General features: G+C 37.4%; 4 protein-coding genes across 4 annotated transcripts; 3 read left to right on the top strand and 1 right to left on the bottom strand.

The window, feature by feature from the left end:
* Window positions 1-10,324: 10,324 nt before the first annotated feature.
* Window positions 10,325-10,702, top strand: LOZ57_002405 (uncharacterized protein; the record flags this gene model as incomplete). The annotated part of the gene is made up of 2 exons (XM_049251477.1): window positions 10,325-10,613; window positions 10,668-10,702. The coding sequence occupies 2 exons, from the start codon at window positions 10,325-10,327 to the stop codon at window positions 10,700-10,702; spliced, it is 324 nt and encodes a 107-aa protein (XP_049109777.1).
* A 1,195-nt stretch (window positions 10,703-11,897) lies between these two features.
* LOZ57_002404 (uncharacterized protein) lies at window positions 11,898-12,351 on the top strand (the record flags this gene model as incomplete). The annotated part of the gene is made up of 2 exons (XM_049251476.1): window positions 11,898-11,929; window positions 11,997-12,351. The coding sequence occupies 2 exons, from the start codon at window positions 11,898-11,900 to the stop codon at window positions 12,349-12,351; spliced, it is 387 nt and encodes a 128-aa protein (XP_049109776.1).
* A 3,456-nt stretch (window positions 12,352-15,807) lies between these two features.
* LOZ57_002403 (uncharacterized protein) lies at window positions 15,808-18,087 on the top strand (the record flags this gene model as incomplete). Its single annotated transcript, XM_049251475.1, has 5 exons — window positions 15,808-16,249; window positions 16,306-16,437; window positions 16,495-16,614; window positions 16,664-16,795; window positions 16,844-18,087. 5 exons carry the CDS (start codon window positions 15,808-15,810, stop codon window positions 18,085-18,087), a joined length of 2,070 nt encoding a protein of 689 aa, XP_049109775.1.
* A 474-nt stretch (window positions 18,088-18,561) lies between these two features.
* Window positions 18,562-19,404, bottom strand: LOZ57_002402 (uncharacterized protein; the record flags this gene model as incomplete). Its single annotated transcript, XM_049251474.1, has 1 exon — window positions 18,562-19,404. The coding sequence occupies one exon, from the start codon at window positions 19,402-19,404 to the stop codon at window positions 18,562-18,564; it is 843 nt and encodes a 280-aa protein (XP_049109774.1).
* Window positions 19,405-19,561: the final 157 nt, after the last annotated feature.

The raw sequence follows: 19,561 nt of genomic DNA, 5'->3' as shown, positions 1-19,561 counted from the left end.
ACCCTAACCCTAACCCTAACCCTAACCCTAACCCTAACCCTAACCCTAACCCTAACCCTAACCCTAACCCTAACCCTAACCCTAACCCTAACCCTAACCCTAACCCTAACCCTAACCCTAACCCTAAACCCTAACCCTTCCACATATCAATGTGATCAGAGTTGCTGACAGATCATCAAGATGAGCTGAATCAGACTTGTGTCTGTTGAAATCAATGTGATGAGCTCTGAGTCAATATAATGTCAGACTGTATAATAACTGAATATCTTGCCATTCACTCTCATTCTGCTCTCACACTCTCCACCTCTGCTGGCAGTAAGTGATAATGATTCAAAATAATGACTCTGATGCTAATGATGCAATAGATGCTGAGCATGAAATCTGCTGATATTTTCAGTATGTTGATTTTATGATGTTCTCCACTCTCTTTCAGTGTTTAATTCATGAAATCATCTTTGAGCTGAACCTCTGACTGCAGTGGCAGCAAAGTGTCTTGATGGCACTACAGATGTCTGTTGAGAACACAATTACTATATTTTTAGAGTGTAAGTAAATTCCATGAAATGCAGATGAAATATCTAATGAAAATTAGATGAAAATATGATGACTGCCCATTGTGGGCAAGTCACTTTGTCTCAAGCTGACTTAACTCTGATGCACAGTCTTCTGGACTGGCTGAACTGCCAATATTTTGACAGGTCATAGATGGTGGGGGGTTTTTTTTAAAAAAAAAAACAAAAAAAAAAAAAATTAATGTAAATAGTTCTGTGCTCTTCAGAAAGCTCTTCAGAGCAATAATTCAAAATTTTCTTGTTGTGTGTTATTCCAGAGGTAACAGTTCTTGATAATGACCCAGTGCACATTTAATAATTCTATGAGCTTACTATTAGTCTGGGCACAGGGATGGAATTTTCTGTCTCTAAATGTCCCACTTGTAAATTATGTTCCAACAGAAAATGGAATGACATCATAATGTTCAGAAACAGAACTGAAAGTAGAAAATTTTCATAGAGTTGGAAATGGGACACTGGCTAGATACATGTAGACTGACTGCAGGGACAGGGATTTCCCAACTGAGATCCTGTCCCTAATGCACTAATGGGAAATTGGGATGGGAGTGGGAATTGGTAGTTCAAACTGGGATGGAACTGGGACTTGAGTTTCAAGTACTGGGATGGGAATGGAACTTAATTTAAAGAGACTGGGATTATTTAATTAGGGATAGAGATCCCCAATTTCCCTAAACTTAAAATAAAACCTTATTTTATACTATTTTTAGTACCAAAATCATATACAAATGTATATATGCATTTTGACTTGATGTGCCAATTTTTCTATTTTGTCATATTTTGGTGTAAAAATACACTTTCAAAATAAAGTTTGAAAAAAAATTAAAGTTGTTTTAGGAATAGGGAAATTCAGGGATGGGACATAATATAGAAAATTTGAAACTGGGAAGAGAATGGGACTTGTTTTCATATTTTGGGATGGAATTGGGACCAATTTTCAAATTTTGGGAAGGGATTGAGATCAACTCAATTGGGATTAACATTCAGTCTTGTCCCTTTGGGATCCCAAAGGGACCCCAATGGTCAGCCTAGATACATGTAACAGAATAGAGTAATGGGCTTGTTCCACAGAGAAGAGATAGAAAGTGGAATTCCTTTCTGTTGTCATTTCATTAAGTTCCCAAAGAGATCTCTATGGTCAGTCTAGCTGCAGCAGTTCACTTGACTTCTTTTTCTACCCCAGAGTTATGAACTGTGATGGACAATGTGATTGAAGAGACAGCTTGTAGCTCAGACAACTTCAATTACTTGATATTCATTCTATCTACAGACTGCTTTCCAAATCTCTATTTCTTCTTTGACTTGATGCACTTATCTGCATAGTGATCAGTCTCATCACAATTGTAGCAAGCATTCTTATCTGATTTTCCACCTCATTTTGAGTTTGTAAACTGGAAATTGAAGATTTTCTGGTGTTGATTTTCTTTCTGTTGTGATGAGATTCAGATCTTGTTTCTATAACTCTGATCTTGTGATTCATGGACTTGATTTAAATAGAATGATATTCCATCATGGTTGATATTTGTCTCTGAGATGAATTGTGACTTTGAATTGAGAGTGAAACTCTTGACACTAGATTGTAATTGCATTGCAACTGTCTGAATCTCATTCAGTTTCTCTGAGAGATTCTTCTGTTCATCCAGCTTATTGCACATAGATTTGTCATATTGTCATAGAAAAAGATGTTTGATGAACTTATTCACACTCTGTGTCTCTTCATCCACTTGTTGCAAATGTTGTTGAAATCATTGCAATCAGTCAAAGTCTGATTCATCATCTCTTTTACAAAGGTGAAAAAGATTTCTCCAGACTAATTAGATTTGATTTTCAGAATCATCTAGTTGTAAAAGTAGAAATTGTTTGAGTTCAGTTCAGATGTTCAGAATAGAGTTTTGAACTGAGTGTGATTCTCAAAGATCTTTCTCATTATAGTCCAACTCTGTGACTGCATACTTTAGAGTTTCATTGTTGTCCAGATCACTAGCATCTCAGATGAATTCTATTTAAGAGATAAACTGTCAGTAGACTGCATAGTTCTTGATTTAATAGTTGATCTTATATTGTGGAGACTTGATGACTGAACTCTTCTTTGAAGAATTTAAATTAGAGATCAGAACATTAAGTGATTCTGTTTATTCATGCTTTCTATTTAGAGTTTGTAAACTCTGCTGTAGTTCTTGAATTCTTTTCATGAGATGTATCTCCTCTCTTAAATTCTCAAGAAATTCTGTGTTCTCTGAAGATGATTTCTCAGTCTGAATTATGCTTTCATTCAGATTTATTGTCACACTTAGTGTCTCAGCTAACTCTGATACTGAGAAAAAAGTTAAGAATTCAGTTTGATCTTGATTGTTCTGTCTTATGAAAATCATTGTCAGGTCATCTGCTTATTTAAGTGGCAAACTGTGAGAATTGAAAGATTGCAGATAACATGACAATAACTTACAGTCTTCATAAATGAGATTAGATTGGATGAGAGATGATTACAAAGAAATCTAAGTATGAAAAAGAGAGAGATAACTTATATTGCTACAACAGTATCTAGAATCTCTAGATATGTTGCCACTGATCTTCATAAAGAAGTGTCTGTAACAGATTTTGTGTGTTCAGCTTTGCTAGTGAGATTATGTGATCAGTCACAGAGTTTATGAATCTCAGATGCCATGAAGCATAATCATCTAAGCATCAAGAAGATTTTACAAACCTCTTTTAGATGATGGAATAAATGTAAGAAGACTGCAGTGCAGATAGACTGACTGCAGGGACAGAGATTTCCCAACTGGGATCCCATCCCTAATGCATTAATGGGAAATTGGGATGGGACTGGAACTTGAGTTTCAAGTACTGGGATGGGAATGGGACTTAATTTAAAGAGACTGGGATTATTTAATTAGAGATAGGGATCCTCAATTTCCCTAAACTTAAAATAAAATCTTATTTTATACTATTTTTAGTACCAAAATCATATACAAATGTATATATGCATTTTGACTTGATGTGCCAATTTTTCTATTTTGTCATATTTTGGTGTAAAAATACACTTTCAAAATAAAGTTTGAAAAAAAATTAAAGTTGTTTTAGGGATAGGGAAATTCAGGGATGGGACATAATATAGAAAATTTGAAACTGGGAAGGGAATGGGACTTGTTTTCATATTTTGGGATGGAATTGGGACCAATTTTCAAATTTTGGAAAGGGATTGGGATCAACTCAATTGGGATTAACATTCAGTCTTGTCCCTTTGGGATTCCAAAGGGACCCCAATGGTCAGTCTAAGTGCAGAGTCTTACACTTCTGATGCTATAGTCTGACTAATCTGTTTCTCTTGAGAAACAGTGATAGAGACTTCAGTCTGTGAATTATTATTAAAGTTTACATTCTGTTGTCTTTTTCCAATTTCACTTCTGATTCCAGTCATAATATCCAACAGTGTGGATTTATGTTTGTTGTTGTGTAAAATGTGTTAAATTTGGGGAGATAGAATAGAAAGAAATTTTCTAACTGAGTAGCTTAATGAATCATTTCACATTGAAGCAATGAGAACTGTAGAGTGACAGTCTATAAAATAGATGCTAAAGAACAATGTATCAAGCTTACAGTGTAAGAAAGATAACTAAATTGCACTTATAGTATTTAAGTAGTATTGCTATATGTGCAGTAAGAGAAGAACTCATCACTGATCTTCTGTGAGAGAAGATCAGTGTGGCTTTAAGTACTAGTGAGATTAGAACTATGCTAACTAATAAGATGCTAGCTCTTAGAGTAGATCTAGTCTACAGTGGGCATGACATTTATCATCTTTTTGTCTTAACATTGATATCAGTTTCACTATCTTTAACTGTCAGTCTGATGAAGATTAGCTAGAGGTTTTTCATATGTTTTTTTCATAGTCTCAGTTATAGCATGTTCATCTATAAGTACAGCAGTCTTGTTCATTAGGAACAGACCAGACACAATATTACCATAGTGGAATTGTGGATCTCTGCACTACCATCAGGTTACTGATTTTCCAAGCTGTTATGTAGCCATTACCACCATCTTGTAGTTTCAATGTTGGCTACAGTAACTACTACATATTTTGACTACTATGTAGTAAGAGCTCACTACATTGAATCTACTATATGGTAATAACAACATTTTTAAATCTAATAAGGAAATGATCAGCAGGTGAAAAATTTTCATTCATCTTTTTCAAATCTTTAAGTCACTCACTAACTCTCTTCTACAGTAGAAGCCTACATGATTTTCTACTCTACAATTCTACTAGCTAGGCTAGTAGGTGATTTCTACCATCCTACTAGCTAGGCTAGTAGGTGATTCTCTACAATTCTACTAGCTAGGCTAGTAGGTGATTCTCTACAATTCTACTAGCCTAGCTAGTAGGTGATTCTCTACAATTCTACTAGCCTAGCTAGTAGGTGATTCTCTACAATTCTACTAGCTAGGCTAGTAGGCAATTTCTACTATCCTACTAGCTAGGCTAGTAGGTGATTCTCTACAATTCTACTAGCTAGGCTAGCAGGCGATTTCTACTATCCTACTAGCTAGGCTAGTTGGCAATTCTCTACAATTCTACTAGCTAGGCTAGCAGGCGATTTCTACTATCCTACTAGCTAGGCTAGCAGGCGATTTCTACTATTCTACTAGCTAGGCTAGCAGGCGATTCTACTAGCCCTAGTAGGCTAGTAGGCAATTTCTACTACTGTTTTCATAGTTTTTGTGGACTTAGAAATTTTCTGGAAGATTCTTTGTATGTAGGTGTAATTGTACTTGTGGTAGAAATAGCTAGCTGTACTCCATTACAAAACATTACTAAAGTTAAATACACTTAACCAAGTTAACTCCAATTAACTCCATGCAAGACAACGTTGCAAATATCAACTCAAGTTGTGGCAACCAAACAAAGGTAATATTACGCAATTGTAGTTTCAATGTTGTGCTGAGTTACTATGTAGTGGTTACATTGCCACTATCATAACATTATGGTATTTCACAGATCTGGAATTCTGGTATGGTATAGACTCTCAGTAACATGACCATCATGTGCTTCTGTATTGTCTGATACATATTGAAGAGGGATCTAGATTATCTCATCATCTCAGATGCATGCTGTTAAGATTCTTTAGTGTGAATTTAGTGTTTTGAACTAATCCATTTGGGTAATTCAGCCAGAATCTGACCAGCACAGCATCTGAGCCAGTTTTCAGCTTTTTTGCAGAAAGTCAGAAATCACCATATAAATTTGAGAATTGTGAATTAGATCAGAGCCACACATGTTGAATTTGCTGCTTCAAGAACTTGATACAATATTTTTTTATATAGACTTCATCTATAATTATGTTTAAATTTACTGTAGAGCTTCTTGTTTGATCTGCTCCACATCATCAGATTTTTCTGTTTAATTACTTAATTGGGAAATATCAGTTGACCAGCTCTAGTTATTCTATAAGAGCAGTATGTACATAAACATATCTTCTCTCTGAATCAGTGATCTTTCAGTGCTTATCTGTCTTCTTTGTAGACTGATCTGAGTCTTTGTTGTTAAGATTTTGCATCATCTGTTTTCACACAATCTTTTTAACCCTGCCTCACCCAATTCTTATAACATCATCACTTTCAGCTGGGTATTGTTTAAATTCTCTGACCAACTAGATAAGTGATTTTTTCATTAAAGTATGCATTCTTTTTTTTACTTTCTGCTCTATGTCTGTTGTGCTGTCTTCTTCTGAGTTGATTAAAAATGAAGTACACATCATGTCACAAGAGTTCACAGAAAGCAGCAAAGAAGAGATGAACTTGTCTGAGATGATTCAGAGCTGTTCAACAGTCTGATCTTCTAGTACTAAAGACAGATTCTGCTCATAATGATGAAGATTAAATTCTGTTGACAATCTTCATAAATGAAACAGAGTGACATGCACACACAGTCAGTATTATTGAATCAGTCTTTGATTATCAATTCAGAAAGTGTCAGTTGAATGTGCTTACTGTACTTCTTTATTAGAGAAATGATCTTCTTCTCATTGTGAAGATCTCATTTGACAAAAGTATAATTGCTCAGACTCTCTCAATTCTGCTGTCTGAAAAGATGATTATATGTGTGCTTTCTCTCAATATTATTGAAGCTGAACAGATTCAGAAGATGCAGTCTCTGTCTGAAGCTCACTCACTGTATGTTCATGATGATAACATTAATCAGCTAAATCTGGCATCAGAATTACTGCAGAGTTTATATACTCATCTGTACATAAGTTCTGAGTTGTTAATTGAGCCAAAGCTGCAGTCAATTCTTAAAGATTCTGTTTTTCAAAATCATTTAACTGTCATGATCATAGATGAGTTGCATCTGACATCAGATTGAGAGCAGAAGTTCCAACATTCATTTTCATGTCTTTATATGATCAAAGCACTACTGAGTCAAATGTCATGGACTGAAGTTACTGTCACATGTGATCAGATCATCATAAAAGCTGTGTTTAACTCTATTTCATTGTGCTCAGATTATGATATTATCTGTACTGATGTGAATTGGCCTGAGATAGCTATTCTGGTCAGTTATATTAAATGTAGAAAGTTCAATACTTTTGAGTCACTTTTCTTCATAATCAAACAGACTTCTGGTGAAACCACTGTCACAACTGTTAAATCATCAGTTCAGAACTGAGAGCCAACACCAGATAGAATCTCTAAAATCATAGTCTTTATGATGAAAAAGAATGTTCTGGAGAGCACTCTTAATGTGATCAGAGAGTGACTGATCAGTCACTTTGAATATTTCACTACTCTGACTTGCTCCACTGTCAAATTATATCACATCAGTCTGGCAAAATATGACAAAACCAGTCTGTATGAGAAGTTCTGTAAGACCAATAGTCAGATCTGAATGCTGATCATGTCAGATGTTATGATGCACAGTGCAGATGTTTCTGATATCAAGATCAGTGTTCAATATGGCATGTTTATTGAGCTGTCAATCAACATGCTGTGGCAGCAATTGAGTCAGACTGCTCAGGCCAGTGATTGATCTGAAACATTTGTGTTGTTAGTTGAGAAGAATTATAAAGAGTCTTGAGTTTCAGATGACAGCAAGATTAAATTGATGTATGAACAGCTTCTTGAACTAAATTCTGATACTAATTCATGAGTCTCTAGTCCCTCAATCATGACTGTCAGTATGACTGTCAGCATTGTCAGATCAGTGATGATCAGTATGAACAGTCTCTTTGTAGAAGATGATCTGATCAGAGATGCTTGATTATCATCTGAGCTGGAAATGAAGTCTGTCAGTGACACTAAAAGTAGCTGAACTGAGAGATGAGATTGTGTTCAGAATGTACTATATAAACTGATCAACTCTGATCATGACTGTCTTCATTGTCTCATTCTGAATCATTTTGAACAGTCAACAGTTGATCAGTAAGACTTCATATACTGTTTCATTTATGATTCTAAATTGCTGAATATATTCAAGTTCTTCATTGTTGTTTGAAAAACAAGAGTTAAGCACTGCCATGATGTTGTTCTTCAGATGCAGATCTGATTAAACTCTTGAGTTAAGTTCTATTATCAAGAGATGTTATGAAAGTCCATGTATTTGATTCTGATGTCAAAGAAGAAACTTATAGAATTGTATTTGAGTCAGTTGATATTAAATAAAGCTCAGTTGTTGAAACAGCTCTCTCATTGAGTTAAGTGAAAGTTCATTTGCCCAGACAGTGAGAAATTTATCAGAGAGTTGAGCAGACTTGCATTGAAGTCTGTTACTTAGTCTGTATGAGCTGTTTGAGCTCTGACAGTCTGAGTCAATTGAACTCCAAGAATTCTGGAGTCTTGTCTTTGTAACTGCATGTCAAGAAATGATTTGGAACTGTCAGTTAGCTGAAATCTCAGTGACAATTGGGCAGACATACTAATGTCAGATAGTCAGTTCATTTCAGCAATTCAGACAGATGTTCTTGTCTCAGATCTTGTTTTGAATAGTCAGTTCTTTACTTCAGAAATTCAACCAAATGTGCTGTTGTCTGACAGTCAGCATGCTACTGTCAAGATCTGTCTGTATTGTCAGATTTCTGCTCTGATTCAATTGTCATATCTTCAGTTCAGCATATTTAGAGATCTGATGACACTTATGTTATTCTCAACATTTGTGTCAACTCTCTGACATAATATTCAACTGATGCTTCTGATAAATTCTCATATAATATCTGGTTCACTGTCTGATATGAAGAGTCAATTTCAGCATATATCTGATTAACTGTTCAACTCTGATCCATAAACATCTCTGACCAACTTGTCTGTCAATGCCCACACCTGAAAGACTTGAAATCCAAACAAGAAATCTGGGTTCAGAGTTAAGAAATGAAAACTGATGGAGAATTGAGCAACTGTTTCTTAAGTTATGTGGACCTGTACATTGATCAGTGAAAGTATAATATAGATTTCATTATTTTCTGATCAGTATATATAGTGTATACCCAGTTGGCCAGAACTGTGATCATTGGCTGAGAAACACATTTGTGAATCTATAAAACAGAGACATCATCAGTTTAATGTCAAATAATTGAGAATTGTATCTTTTGCCATAGTCATATTATAGAAGATCCATTGATCTGAACAGATGATCAGTTCTCTGGACATCATTTTGGTGAGAAACATGATTTTCAAAAAAGAGGGTCTTGGAATTCAATAATCTGGCAGATAATGACTATTTACATATGGGAACTCTAAACTCAGCTCAACAAACATTCATCTGATAATAACTCAGATTCAGAAATATTCAATGACAAACTGTTGATCTAACTGTTTCTCTAAGTTTCATTTTCACTATTCCATCTGACAAGCATGTTCTTTAATACCCAGACAATGTAGTTCACTCATCTACTTTCAATGATATAAAATTCTATTCAACTGAGCAGACCCTCTCTCTCTCTTCTATGAACTTGTTCACAAGTTACATCTGACAGATAAGTTTCTGTTCAGAAACAATCAACAATCATCAACATTATTGAAACAACTTTGTGTATTCATATATCATTTTCATGTCTTTTTTCATTCTCTCTGCTTCTGTTATAGTTCTGGAGGTCATCCTGATATGATTGGATCTCAGATAAACTGTTTTGTCTGTATAGTAGACTGTAATTAAGAATATCATGTTGTTTTGTAGCACATATCTGCATATATTCACTTATCTCTGATGAACTGCCTGGCAATGGCCATATCTGGCAAAATCATCTGACCCACAACACATTCAACACATGTCAGATATCAACAACTTCAGTCTCTATTTCTTCTTCACTTCTTTCTATCTATCAGATCAACTGTTCATGCTGCTCTGACATCTGCCAGTCTCTTCCCCCTCTTGTCTGTTCATTTGTATATCACATTCTTATACACTCATGTTTGCTTATTCTTTTTATCAAATAACTTTTAAATAACTCACAATGTCTGCCTTCTTGTGTCACAATACATCTTCACTCTCTGACATCAAATCATTGAAATCTGGTGAAGTTTCATCTTCTCAGAAATCTTTCATATCTGTATCTGACAATAATTCATGAATTGCTCACAGGCAATATCAAAATTCTGAGACAGCACTGTGACACCCTTCAAATTTTCTCTCAAACAATGAATATGCAAATATCCAACAGTCTCTCTCTTATCTGACCAGTTTGACCACTCACTCTGCTTCTGATAATAGTATTAATCCAGCACTTCTTGTCAGATATCCTATTATAGACCAGAATAATTCTTGTGATATGTCCAAATCTGATCAGAGCAATACACTTGTTGCCTCATCTGAGTCTGAATTCAATATTCAATCAAACTCTGATGATGAGAAACTATTCTGTGAAGACTCTACCATTTCTGTTGTCCATGCTGCTCAGAATCAACTTCTGGTGAATTTTCTGATCCATGACATTCTGAATATATTGAATGTCTCTGAACATGATGGTTGTGCTGCTTCTTCTGATGCTGATAAACAACATGAATCTGGCATAAAACAAGTCAGTACTTCTAAAAAGTCCACCACTACAGAACAAGCATGTAAGTTCTCTGCTCAATGTTCAAACAACACAATCATTGACAGTTGATCCATAGTTAAAACACTGCTGATGACACCATCATCAAATTGAGTACTTCAATTAAAAATTTCAAATCCAAAAGAAGATGATCTGGCCAATGTGCCAGCTAAATGATCAGTGACAAATTCTAAGCTAACTTGAGATCAAATCACAAAGAATCAATGATATACATCTTGTGATGAAGCAGCTTGAAATGAAATATCTCTGAAAGTGATTGATACATTGTATCATATCAACAGAATTGAAGAAGAAGACAGTTCTGAGCAGATACCAGCATGTAACTATTGCAACAAACATAAAGATTGAAAATGTTGGGTCTACAAACTGTCAGTGTGCAAAAATGAAAAGTGTCTGGACAGTACTTATTTTCACTGTTGAATGAATGCAATTAAATGTGAATTCACAGACAGTTCTGCTAACAAATGTGACATGTCTGAGAGCAAAGATTCTTCACTCAGAAAGTGGAGTCATCAGATATATGGTCTGTGCATCTCAAAAAATACTCACTTAAATCAATCACAGAACTCTTCTGCAGCAGATGCTCTGCACAAAATCAACATTCAAGATCAATTCAATCTTGCCTGATTCATGAAGGGGCTAGCCCAAATGTTTGACTTAATGAGACTGACCAAAAACACAGATATGTTGGAGATTAACACATGCCTCATATGAGTCAAGAGCCAACTGACTGTTTTGACAGACATGATATTCATCTTAATTGATAATTTGTCCAGTATATACCAATTTGAGTGATGTCATGTCTAAATTACACTTTTGCTGGGCCAGATGCCTGGCAAGCACATGTATGTAAATAGAATACATATGTAGAAATGAAAATGATCAACTTAACTATATACAAGCATAATCTATGTAGAAATACTCATACATAAAATCTGATCAGATCCACTCCCCTAATTATCAAAATTGTGAGATTTTTAATCACATAAGATAATCAGATAATCAATCTCAACAGCATCTTCTCTACACTGATTAACTTCACTCAAATCTTTCTCATTCTCTTCACTAACACCCACTCCATCAGCTTCCAAAACCTTCACAATATATGTGTTGATGGTGACTATGTGGAATGATAGATTCTGAAAGACATCAGATGGCTTCATATTGAGTAAGAATCTGAAATTACTCTCTACACTAACACACAACTGCTCCAATATTAGAGAAGCAAGACTGCAGATATCTTCACTAACAGACTTTTTAATATGTTTTGCATCTATATATTCTTTAAATGCATGCTCAACTGCCTGATGAAGCTGATGTGTATATTTTAAAGTATAGATAGACTTTCAAAAAAACTTCTGAATCTTAAATATTAATGTTCTCTGAGATTGCAGCAATTTCTTCAGCTTCAGATTGAGCAACTCATTGAGTTTATCAGTCTTCATGAAATGATCAGTGCTTCTGTGCACAGTGATGAGACTGTTAGTCAGAACAGCATCTCAGAGCAGTTGATTATGAGCAGAGAAGTTTGTGAGTTATCAGAATTACAACATCTTAACTGCATAATTGAATCAACATTGTCAGGCAAAATGCAAAATAGACTGCTCAACTCTCCAGAACAGCAATTTAACATTTCCATGTTTAGTGTCAGTCTTGATCAGCTTATAGATTTTAACAAGATGAAGAAACTGTATATGGACTGTTATGATAACATCTGCATGATTCTCATCAGACAGTCATGACACATCAGAGCTCTGAACATTGAATTAAGTTTTGAAGTCAGTCTTCAGATGACATGCACTGCAGTCTCTCATTCTCTTCATCAACTCATTAGATTGATGTATCAACTTCAGTGCAAATATCTTGAAGTATATACAACTGATCAGATCATTAAACTTATTGATCTACAGATTCAAAATCACTGCTTGCACTGCATCAAAATCTGTAATATTCAGCACAGTGTGAATGTCTCTGATCAGTTGCAAAAACATCACTGTTATATGAACATCAAAGCTATAAAGAATAAGTTCTTCAAGATGATGAAATGATGTTTTCTCACTGAACAGATATTATTGATGAAGATGATTAATGTGATTAAACAACAATATTATCTACTGAGAGAACTCAATCTCTTCATAGAAGATCTTCATCATCATATATAAGAAGTTGAGCTAAAGATGTCACATTGCTGATACTAACAATGCTTAATGATGAGTATCATATATTCTCTGAGTCTCACACTACTGATGCTGGCAGTCTTAAATAAATGCTGACATTTTCTGATCATTATAAACTAGATACAGTGACTCATGAAAATTCTTATTCTCATTCATCTTGAACTGCTCAGTGAATACTGTACAGAAGATCTCATAAAGATCATTATATGTGCTCTCAGACATTAATATAGATCTCAAGAGCAATGTATGTGTCAGCTCTGATGAATGCAGTTTATTGATCTCTAATAGAACAAGACAACTATATAAATCACTTTTTGTTTCAAATACATTGATCAGTTCATTTAAGTAGACTGCAAACAGAGTCTTGAAAATGAAATAGTGACACAATTCAATCTCAATCTGATTCTGATTTTGCTGCAAGAAATGAATATAGTTGAGTTGGTTCAAAAAAGACAGATTCAACATGCTTTAATAAAGTTTATTTGATGAAATCTGATCATGAATATGAAGATCAGTAATATAAGAGTGAAATGAACTCTTGTCATCAATGATCTGATGCTGAACATTCTCTTAAAATTTAAAATTATTAATTATGACAACACTAGTTGGTCTGAAGTCTTCTTGAAGCTGATGCTGTGACAACTGATCAGTTGCTGTTCACAATACTGATTAAACAATCACTCACTGATCTTGACAATAGTGGTTATGTTCAATCATTTATCACAAAGAGTTGTGTAATTATTAATGATCTCTAGATCATGCAGAACAGTAAGAACTCTTTATTTAACTTTTATGTTCATGAAATAAAGTTCTAATAGCTGAATAAAAGTGTTAGTGAAGTTTCAGACACAGCTCAACTGCAGAATGAAAGTAATCAGAGTCAGCTGATTCTGATGCAGACAACATTTATAAGTATGCTGATGATGACTTAAGTGAGCAAAATCTTTAATTACATGTGTCAACACAGATGCTGTCTGCTCAATTGTGAAAGCAAGATTATCAATGCTGATGTTATTAGTTAAACAGATCATATGAAAGTGACAGAAGAAGAGACTCTGATTCTGAAGAACTGTCAACTCTTAATGAATAAGATACACTATTTAGTTCAATATTATGTGCTAAAAACTCTGACTATAAATCACTGCAATTCAGAAGAAGTCATTTCTTTCTAGCACACTGATCAGATTATTGACTCTTTATTTAGATGTATAGAATGACTTCAATTCATCACTCTGAATTCATTACTGAATCAGTAAAGAAATAAACACTTAAAGACACTAAAGTAGTTAAAATATAATGTCAATCTTTTTGCACTCTGATAAATGCTCACTTAACTTCAGCAGATGCTGAAGAGCATTTTTTAAGAATTGCAACTCTGTCTGAAAGAAACTCTCATTAAATGAACTATTTGTGAAACTATTAAAACTGATCTGCATACTGAACAGACTTAAGTCATTCTTCTTCTTCAACTCAGACACAATAATATCTGAATTCAGACTATCAGAGTCACTGCTCTTGCTGCACATAAGCAGATCTTCAATAAAATTCTTAACTTACTGAAAATTCAAAGCTAACTAATCAGCTGTTTACTCAGCTTCACTAGCATCATCAGATTCTTCACACTCAGTCAGATCACTGTCAGAGAAAATAATCATATTAATGAACAGTTCTAAATATGCAGATGTAATGAGTGAGTAACACTTAGATGTCAGCATATTGTTTCAATGTCATCTATCTTCTTGAATAACAGAGCAAAAGATTTCTGATGTCAGAGCATATTAAACTCTGACTACTGACTAAGTAAGAAATCATTTACTGACAGTTGAATCTGAAAATGTCTGAGAACTGAAGTGAAGAAAGATGACACACAGCTGTTTTACTGAGTGATTCTGAATGAGAGAATGAGACATTGAAGACAAATAACTGACTCAAGACTTAATGAAAATAACTATAAAAGTATTCTGACAATAAAATGTGAACTGTGTGAAGAGCAAACAGTTAAAGACATTGAACAGACTGTTTCAGAGATTCAAAATTTCACTAAGTTCAACATCTGATCAGAGAACTCTAACAAAATGCAAAAAACTGACTCAGATCTTTCACAGAATGTGGCAGAAATTATCCATAAGAGTCTAGCTCCAAAGCTTATAATTACACTACACTACATTGGGCCTAGCCCATTTCTGACTCATCCGAAGTGGAAGGTCTGAGGGTATGAGGCAAGGATCTAGGCAGATTTATATAAGTGAGTGGCTAGCCCAAGTGGGGCAAAAAGAGCCAATCAGAGCATCAGATTCAGATCCGTTTAGTTTACTTCTGTGTGTAAAAAAGAGAAAAAGTTGTGGCAATACAATGTAAACCATTCAATACAAATTATGGCCACTTGTGTCTTATAGGCTGCAAGAGAATCGCGCCGAGCGGAACTCTTCAGAAACGCGAAGATGGGAGGCGAGATTCGGGTAGTTCAGCTGGCTAGGGACTGGCGCCATGTGCTGCTGCCTATGACAGCCAGTGAACGGTTGAACCGCGTCCACAGCGAGAAGCGTCAGACAAAGCACTGCCATTACGATTAAGACTGGATTGGCCACGTGAGCGGGCACCTTCGTTAACCGCCGCAACGCCGCAGGCAACCATCGCTCGGGACTGGCGATGCAGGGCGGCAAGCGAAGTCACGCACCTTGACGCATTGAATAGCATGGCGAGGCGTGTTTTATTGGCGTGAGGTAACTAGTTAGTTACTACTCGTGTCTAAGCGATTCGCCCCCGTCTCGAACCGCTCTCCGCCCGCGGGCCCATCAGCATCCGCGCAACCCTGGCATCCAAGGGTGCTGTCAAACCATCTGGATATTCCCCTCCAGGCTAATCAGAGCCCACTCTGGCTTCCTATTGGATACGTAACGCATCCATGGTGTGTTGATCTTTTGGTTTTGGGCCTATTATTGGAATAAGCGCTGCCGCTTGCTGTCATATCGCTACATCAAACTAGGCACCGACGGGGAGTCCGGCGGCTAGTTCGGAGCCATGGAGTTGTCCAGTGATTCATCGCGCTCTCCAGAGCCAGGGCTGGATGCCGCGGAGGCTCCTGCTCAGCTTAAATACCCTGATGTGTCTCCTGAAATGAAGAGCAGCGAACAGTCTGAGAATTCCCCAGCTGTGGAATCATCCATCACCACTTCGAAAGAGCCATTATCTGCCCCAGAAAGAGATCTCCCAAGTTTACCGGCCGAAGAAGACGCCGAAATGTTCCGAACATTGAAGGCCAAATTCGAAGGCCCCGAATCCGCTGAACCCCGTTTGCATCGGGTCATGGCCTCCCTTGAACTGGTAGACAAAGAAGGGCCCCAAAGCCAGAAAACTATACAGATGTTACGAAGTATTAGGCCTGATATTTATCATCTATGGAAAACCAAATCGATGTACATGTCCCGCGCTACAGAGGTGCTGGCAAACGCCAGTAGAGACCGTAAGTCATGAACATTTGCTCCTTTGAAGAGACGCTTGTAATTAATTTTATGGTAGAAAAATGGCGGTGGGCATTTGGCAAAAGTGAGATGTTAGACTTTTATCTCCGAGTAATTAATACACGGGATGTAGAGCATGATATACATCTTCATGCTTTAAGATTGATTGGAAACACATGTGCCGATACAGGTAACTTGCTGCCACCTATCTTAATTATAGTACAGATTGGTGCTAACCACTTAATAGACGAAAATAGACAAAAAGTTGTGGAGCGAAACTATACACTACCAATTATTGGATTTCTCAATAACTCAACACTATACCATGTTGCAATCCCTGTTATTTATAATATTTGTATTGATTTTGGTATGCATCTTTCCCAGTTCATACTGCATCTACTAAGCCTTAAATAAAGAGCCTGCACAGAAACAGTCGGCTACCAACGGAATAACGTATTCTCTTCTACAGCTGCTCGTTAGGGGAGTAATACAGGGAGAGGCTCTGTTAAACTACGCGTATGAATTGATTGAGATATCCAGTGACCAAAGTGAGTACAACACGCTTGGCCTGTGAACTAATGTTGATTAATCTATAGAAGTACAGTTGGAGACACCGACTGAGTGTTTACCAATAATTCTCAATCTGGCGATGAAGTCGGACAGCGCCATGGCACATTTTCTATCTATTACTGCCGCTTTTGCAAATTATTCACAGCAACCTGATGTTCAAGACGTTTGTATATCGGAGGGACTAGTCGAGCAGGCTCTTTTGGTCTTCTCGCGTTGCTGCGGAATCTCCGATAAAGATATATCTTCCGACGACCAGCAGGCCCTATCTCTAATTCGCCTAAAACTTACCCATACTCTTTCCGATCTTTCAGGTCTGCCTCTATATACTCATACCTGTCATCTCACCTCTATAGTTACAGGTATGTTGATACAGTGGCTGAAATCATCCAGTGAGCCGCTGAAGATATGCGCTGCTATTATGCTGGGAAATCTTGCTCGATGCGATGAAATATGTGAATCCATGGTTCAAAATGTGCAGCTACATTTACACTTAATTCCCATGCTAGACAGTAGCTCCAGTACAGCTGTGATCCATGCGGCTTTGGGGTTCTTAAAAAATCTTGCTATTCCGGCTGGCAATAAAGAACCTCTTGGAAAGGCCGGACTCATTACGAGCTTATCGAGGCTCTGGGCCTCGGAGACTGTCCCACAAGTCCAGTTCACGGCAGCTAGCCTAACAAGGCTGGTCGTTCTAGGGTCTCTTCCCAACACGTCTCGATTACTCACACCTCTCCCGTGCGACGCAAATGTGCAGGAAGGCCCACGAACATACTTATCTTTACTACTTAAACTTTTTACTAAGACAGACAACACACCTACTAGAATTGAAATTGGTCGAGCGGTTGCGGCCATCACCCGTACTTTACTCCCAGGCTTGGAGTTAGAGCCAGCGCTGACCACTGAATATCTTGTGAAATGTCTTTTCAACGTGCACAAAGATGTGGCGCACCCAATAGCCGCTATGATAGTCCAGTCTGACTGGCCAGTGCTTCGCAGTGAAGGGTGGGCAACTCTTGCGTTGATGGCCGCTAATCCTGAAAGATGCGTGGCAGTTGCCGACTGCTTGCAAAACAAGTCCCTCAGAGATATATTGCATGATACAATTCGCAATGTGTCTGCACCTGTTGAAGGAGAAATTAGTCAGGAAAAGAACAACCAGCTTTTGCACTCAAAAGATAGAGAACATGTGATTATCATGTTGAATTGCCTCTCAAAATATAATGTAAGTTCATGCCCTACCAGATTGAGCCGCTCCATATATGGGTTCTAATATATATTTTAGCCTCCTAATCTGTCCGCAGACCAAAAGCAGGTGTTTGAAGATCTATTGTGCGAAGTAGACCAGTCCGATCCCAAATAGCCCGTTTCGTACTTCAATCTGTTTGTGCATTTTCTGCTTGTTTTCTCTTTTTCTTGAATATTTAAGATATATATAGTGGCGCCTACATCAAGATGACTGCTTATGAAATGGGCTCTTTTTCCTGAGAATAGTATTTATATATTGGCATATGGGCATCTATTCAGAATATTTTTTTCTGTGTGAAATGTGTATTTAAATAATATGCAAAGGGTATGGTGTCTAAGCTAAATAAATGCAGGAAATCAACTCTATGGAGAAAAGTAATATGTAATGCCCAAGGTGCAGTCTGTTATACATGCTTGGGCGTAAAGAGTAAACAAGGCTTCTTTCAATGCAAATCATCCAAGCTAAATACGTCAGTATGTTTGTCTCGTTTAAGGTGCGTCAGGTCGCCGTTTGAAAGGCCTTCTTCTTGTCCCTCAGTCTTTTTTCTATCTTCATAAACTCTCGAATTCCGACCGGAATTCCTTCGAACAAATCATTCGAGCCGGGCGACAGCGAATCGCTATTCCAATTACTCTCACTACCACCTCCGTCGTCGTCCATACTCGAACTGGCGTTATTGACCTCACGGCGGAGTATATGTCTGACATCAGCGCTTTCCTCTGATAACACCTTCGCACGGGACCGGCGCTTCTTCACTTCTTGCACGCGCGCTGCCCATTCTTCAACATTGTCCCGATAATCGTCCCATACGCAGTGTACGCATCCACTCATACAGCAATTGTCGGGTTCAGTGGGCCGCGGAGGGATGGGGACGCCATTGATGGTCTGCCAAGTCGAGTCGGGCGGTGTGTCCGGGTTATAGCGGGATGTATAGCCCGGCCCAGCGAGGCGAGTACCAAAAACTATGCTCATCCGTTCGGCCGGAGAAAGTTCTTGTTGTTTAGAGGGGGAATGCGATGATGGTGGCAGGGTAGAAGAAGCGGCTGTATTTCGAAGGGGAGGATTAGACATAGATAGATCGGTCGGATGAGAGAGAATATCAGAATAGTAGCCCTTCAAGGGATATGCTTGGTGTGTCTGTGATTCCTGGTGTAGGCTGCTCTGTCGGGTGTTGTGAAAAACGCGCTGCGGGGAGAAGTGTCGGGATACATCTTGGAGTCGCTGAGGTCTGTTTGAAGATTGGAGAACAGAGTTTTTCGTAGAACGGATCCGACAGAAACATGAAGAGCATATCGGGCGCAGGAAGTGACCGTCCCTTGTCAAGAAAGACATGCGCTCCATGTTGGCTGTTGGCCAACGATATTACTTGTTTGCATTGAGCAGCCGAATGTACCGCCCGCTCTATAGTTTTCCCGTGCCGAAATTTGCTTGCCCGCCATCGTCCTCCACAGCTCGATACCTCGTTGATTTTTAACTGTCGGAAAATCTGGTATTTCTC

Source organism: Ophidiomyces ophidiicola (genome assembly GCF_022830035.1).
Source record: "Ophidiomyces ophidiicola strain CBS 122913 chromosome Unknown scaffold_6, whole genome shotgun sequence".
Taxonomy (NCBI): domain Eukaryota; kingdom Fungi; phylum Ascomycota; class Eurotiomycetes; order Onygenales; family Onygenaceae; genus Ophidiomyces; species Ophidiomyces ophidiicola.
Note: the sequence above shows the minus strand (reverse complement) of the source record. Positions and strands in the feature narration are given on the sequence as shown.